The 5,093-nt window shown below is 43.2% G+C and overlaps 1 protein-coding gene across 1 annotated transcript in view; it reads right to left on the bottom strand.

Annotated features, from left to right (window-relative positions):
* Positions 1-5,093, bottom strand: part of E2F7 (E2F transcription factor 7) — a 41,940-nt gene that overhangs the window by 32,295 nt on the left and 4,552 nt on the right. Inside the window, exon 3 of the mRNA XM_015561324.1 lies at positions 263-538. Coding sequence (XP_015416810.1) covers positions 263-538 — 276 coding nt within the window. The remainder of the gene's footprint in view (positions 1-262; positions 539-5,093) is intronic.

Below are 5,093 nucleotides of genomic sequence, written 5' to 3'. Positions count from 1 at the left end.
AGTCAATGGGGGGAAAAGGAGACATATGTAATATTTTTAACAATAAAGAATTGTTAAAAAAAAAAAGTAAAAGAAAGCATTCATTGTGAAAAATGAGATACAGAGTGAGAATTCCATTTCAGCTATATAAAGAAAAGATATTAAGCTTAATACTACTTTTGGCTCAATAGTTAGCTGAAAAATTGAGAATTCTATGATTTCTTTAAATAACCAAGTAAAAAATTTTAATTCTATCAAAGCTGCTAGGACACAGCCTGTTTACCTGCAGAGAGTCTGTAAACACTTCATCCTTGTTCTCAATGGGCCTGAACAGTCCCTTTTTCTTCTCCCAATCTCTTATGTCGGGGCTGGCAGCACTAATGAGCATCTTCAGGTTCGCTGTGGGCGTCCATGGTTCTGTCTGCTGTCTGTCCACAAGCTTAACTGGAGTAATGGGGTTTCTTTCTGGAGTGAAGATTTTTTGCTTCGATAAATCAATTGGTTCATTTTTTATTGGAGTTTTCGGGGCCATCCTTGATCGATCAACAAATATATTTTCCTATTTTAAAAAAGAGACCTTTTAGCAAGAATGAGACAGGTCAGCTATCAGCTAAGAGACCTGTTTAGTTCCCACCATGAAAATACAACCAGACCATATGTTCAGGGCTGAAAAAATAGTAGGATAGGACTAATGAAAACAGACAGAGGATTCATGGAACTCAAGGAGAAGCTCCAACGGGAAACGGATTATAATCTGCTACTCCTTTTATGCATGTTTTTCATGGCATTGCTATGAAAGAAGTCATGAGTGTATCTATCACTGGTGAATGCTTGTAATAGTTGGGGATGAAAAGGCCAAATGTGAATTGAGTCCATATACTCCTAAGTGCCATATTTTTTAAACACTGTAAGTTTGCACTAACCGGTGAAGAAAACAAATGCTTTTGTAGTTCAGTGTTCAACAGTGCTAATGTACCAATTAGCAGGGCCAACGGATACAAGTGCATCCAACAAAATGCCACATGTAAAACGAACCTAGAGAGCAGTCTTACTTCAGACTCGTATGCCACCCCACCCTATATGACTCCCCACGTGAGATTACCAATCAAACTGACCGACAGCCTGTTCAATAAGAAGAGACCACTGATCACAGGCTTAGGTGTCATGGGGGCGATATTAAGTTGCTATAGAGACTTCGAAGTGCTTACCTCTCAAGTTCTGTTCTTGATTTTTTCCAGCTTGGTAACAGTTTGTGGAGTAGAACCTACCCTCAGATCACACTTTGAGATTAATGATGAGCCCATTATGTCCCTTGTAAAAAAGGACTGAGTATAGAGAACTCACATTTGGAACTACCGAGTAATTAAAACAGATTTCTTTCCCCTAAAACCAGTTTTTGGCATTCAAAAACAGAAAGATTTGGCTCTTATTATAGCAGAATTCACCTCCAGGCAATAGCATCTTATACAATTATGAAGGTGGGTGGTTAAATATTTGTCTCTCCGTTTCCTGTACAGGTAGCACTCTATAGCTACTGTATGTTTGGATTTTGGCTGAACAGTGGTTTACAAAAAGTGCTTTCTTATAAATGAGCAACATGTGCAGAGGGAAAAGACTGGGAGAAACTGGAACCTGTGTTAGCACGCCAACTCTTGTTCTTGAATTGGCAGAAGCTGCCCACTAGCCATGGTGGTCCTGTCTTCCTGTAACAGGAAGGAAACGGGTGGGGATGGGAGCCTAGGTTTCTCCTGCCACAAGCAGCAGTAAGCATCCAGCCTGGGGCGCTGCATCTACCGACTTCTCTCTCTCTCTGTTTTTTATCGTTTAACTTTTTCTTTTTTAAAATTTTTATTGTTGACTCTATTATAGATGTCTCCCATTCCCCTCCTCTGCCTCTCTCCATTCGATCTCTGCCCCTCCCTGGTCTTCACATTACTATGTCCACGGGGTATGCGTACATATTCTTTGATTGATCTCTTTCTCCCCTCTCTACCGATATCGCTTAACAAGTTTCTACAAGTGTGCAATTCTGATAAAGTCTTCTACCAGGGAACCCTTCAGGGAAAGTATTGAGGGCTTACCATGTGCCACACCGTGTTTCATGTACTTTATGGATAGTAACCTCTTCTAATCCTGCGACCTGGGTACTATTATTTTTCCAGTCTACAGCTGAAGAAACTGAGGCACAGAGAGGTTAAATAACTTGCTCAAGGTTACATACAACCTCATTCCGTAGGAAGGTAACTGGTATGCAGGACATACTAAAAGCCGGAGTTTCTGAAATTCTACATCTAGAAATAAGCTTGTCCTGAGTGCCCATTGGAGGAAGCTGTCTTTTTCACAGCTCCAACATACAGTACCCAGCAGGCGCCCCAGTATCGATGGAGAGGTGGAATGGGGAAGCAGTTCTGCATGCAGGCTCTAGTGCCAGCTACTTGGTGCGAGGGAGGGCACATTCCTTCTCCTCACTAGGCTTCCATTCTCGCAACTGAAAACGAAGTTCGTAAAAATACCAACCTCAGGGTTATGAGAATAGTTCCTGGCATATGGTGAGCATGCAATAAAACTTAGCTGCTGTCTTTTCCTCTTTCCTAGTCTTTATTAACATTCATTCTGACACTCAGAGCTAATAGATTTAACTTCTGGGGTGAATGTCTTGTCTCATTCACAAGACTGTGCACTTCTGGAGGTCAGGGAGTAAGTACGTGTCTCATTCCTCATGATTGTTGGCACAATGCCTTGCCCTGTGCAAGTGCACACAGAACACGGTGCCTTGGTTATCTGGTTATTCAAAAAGGTATCCCTACCTTAGAGGGTGTGGCCCAGGCTTACTGAGCCAGACAGAGATTCACCTGCCTTCTCTACCTTCCACGACTACCTTCTGTAGTCGCAGAAACGATGTGTTCCTCCTTCTTTTTTACCAAAGAGCAATTCTGATAGATCATTTTCCTCCAACACTTTGGTATCTTTTCGCTATAGTTTAAGTATTACAGATGCACCTCGACTTAGGAAGTTATGTCCTGATCAGCCAATCGTAAGTTGAAAATATCATAAGCTGAAAATGCATTTACTATACCCAACCTACTGACAACCATAGCTTAGCCTACCCTACTTTAAATGTGTTCCGAACACCTACATTATAGGGATGTAACCCCATTATAAGTCGAGGAGTACCTGCAATGGCCTTCCTCTTCTTCTCACCAGAAAAGGAGACCCAGATGGGCGTTTTGTAGACGTGATGGGATGCGAAAACACAAAGCAAAAGATCCAAAAACACTGTACAGCAGCGGTTCTCAACTTGTGGGTCGCAACCTCTTTGGGAGTCAAACGACCCTTTCACAGGGGTCGCCTAAGACCATCCTACATATCAGATATTTACATTACGATTCATAACAGTAGCAACATTACAGTTATGAAGTAGCAACGAAAATAATCTTATGGTTGGGGTCACAACATGAAGAACTGTATTTAAAGGGCCAGAAGGTTGAGAACCACTGCTGTAGAGTATGGGTTGTTTACCCTTTGATCGTGTGGCTGACTGGGAGCTGTTGCTCGACACCTCTGCCAGCATCATGAGTAATTATCCTACGGCATATCGCTATTTTGGGAAAGAGGAAAATTCTAAATTCAAAGTATGATTTCTACCAAATGCGTATCACTCTCACACCACCATGAAGTTGAATAATAGTAAGTTTAACCATCATAAGAAGGGACCATCTGTACTTAAAGTAGGAGGAGAGTTAGGTTACCTGATATGTTGTGATTGTATCACACCTCTATATCAAAAGGAAAAAAAATGTCTAGCAAATTGTTTTTCAAGGTCTCAGCAGGTGGGTAGAAAGTCGACTGCTATCTAGTCGACCCTGCTCCATCCGCCTGTTTATCCTGCAATCCTGACACTGTATAAGGCAGTGGAAAGGAGATTGAAACCAGAATTTGGAAACCTGGTTTTTGTCTCAGCTCTGGATCTTCTTGATACTGAACAAATTGCTCATTCGGTCTGGGCCCAAGTTTCCTGGTCCATAAAATAAGGAATTCAGACTAAAGTCTCTATCTCCAAGGCTTTCCAGCAAGGCTGCCCAGCGGTGTGGGTGGATGCTCGGATGCAACCAGACCTCTTCAGGAATGAATCATTCCCGGCAGCTGCTGGAAATGATACCAACAGAAGCCCTTAACTGGAATGCCTTGGTGGGCCAAAGAGGGCTGACTCATCTGGGATCGCCCCCTTCCCGGGAGGCCTGATATGTAAAAGTCAGGCCCCCTTGCCCTACTCCCGGGGTCATCCCAGACCTCCCCTAGGGTAAACTCAGACTTCCCCTGAAACTGTGTTGCAGATCTGCCTCTTCCTCTGTCCACTTCTGCTGCCTTCCCTTCCCTTCCCAGGAACTGATTCCTAGAACTCTCCCTAGAAACCTCCTGCACACTAAGCTCCCTGTCACACCTGCTTGTCAGGAAATCTAAGCTGCAACTCCCTAGAAATCAATTCCTCCCTCAGACAGAGGGAGAAAGTAATCCAGGACACAGGTTTTCCTGTTTTCATATGTAAATGGATGTAACACACACTGGAGAGCCTGCCGCAGAGTTACTGTGAGGAGCAGATCAGATGATGAAGGTGAAAGCAGTTTGTAATGGTGAAGTGCTATGCAAGTGTTCATCATTATTGACTATACCAGCGTCCAGACTATGCTGTACGCTGCCACAGAGAGGGGTTGGTAGTCAAAAAATCCTGGGTTCAGTCTTGCTTTTGTTTCAGATACAGCTTTGATCATGTGACCTCAAATAATATAGTCATCAGCCTTGTCAAGGCTTTTGGCCTTATGCCAACCTCCTTTCCCGTTCCATCTCATGCAAATTCCACATTTTGCCCCAACAGTCCACTTGCTTTTCTTAAACCTGCCCTGCACTTCATCACATCTGAGCTGCTGTTCACACCATCACTTGGTCTTTTCATTTAATTTTCTTTTTTCTCTTTACTGATTAAGGTATTACATATGTGTCCTTATCACCCCATTGCCCCCCAACCCCACCCCCACCCATGCCCTGGTCTTTAATGCCATAGGCTAAGCCTTGCCTGTCCTTTAAGGCTCATTGCAAAGACTACCCGAGGAAGTTCC

This window comes from Myotis davidii, unplaced genomic scaffold (genome assembly GCF_000327345.1).
Source record: "Myotis davidii unplaced genomic scaffold, ASM32734v1 scaffold54, whole genome shotgun sequence".
Lineage (NCBI taxonomy): Eukaryota > Metazoa > Chordata > Mammalia > Chiroptera > Vespertilionidae > Myotis > Myotis davidii.
The sequence above is the reverse complement of the archived record's forward strand: the minus strand, read 5'-3'. Positions and strand labels throughout refer to the sequence as shown.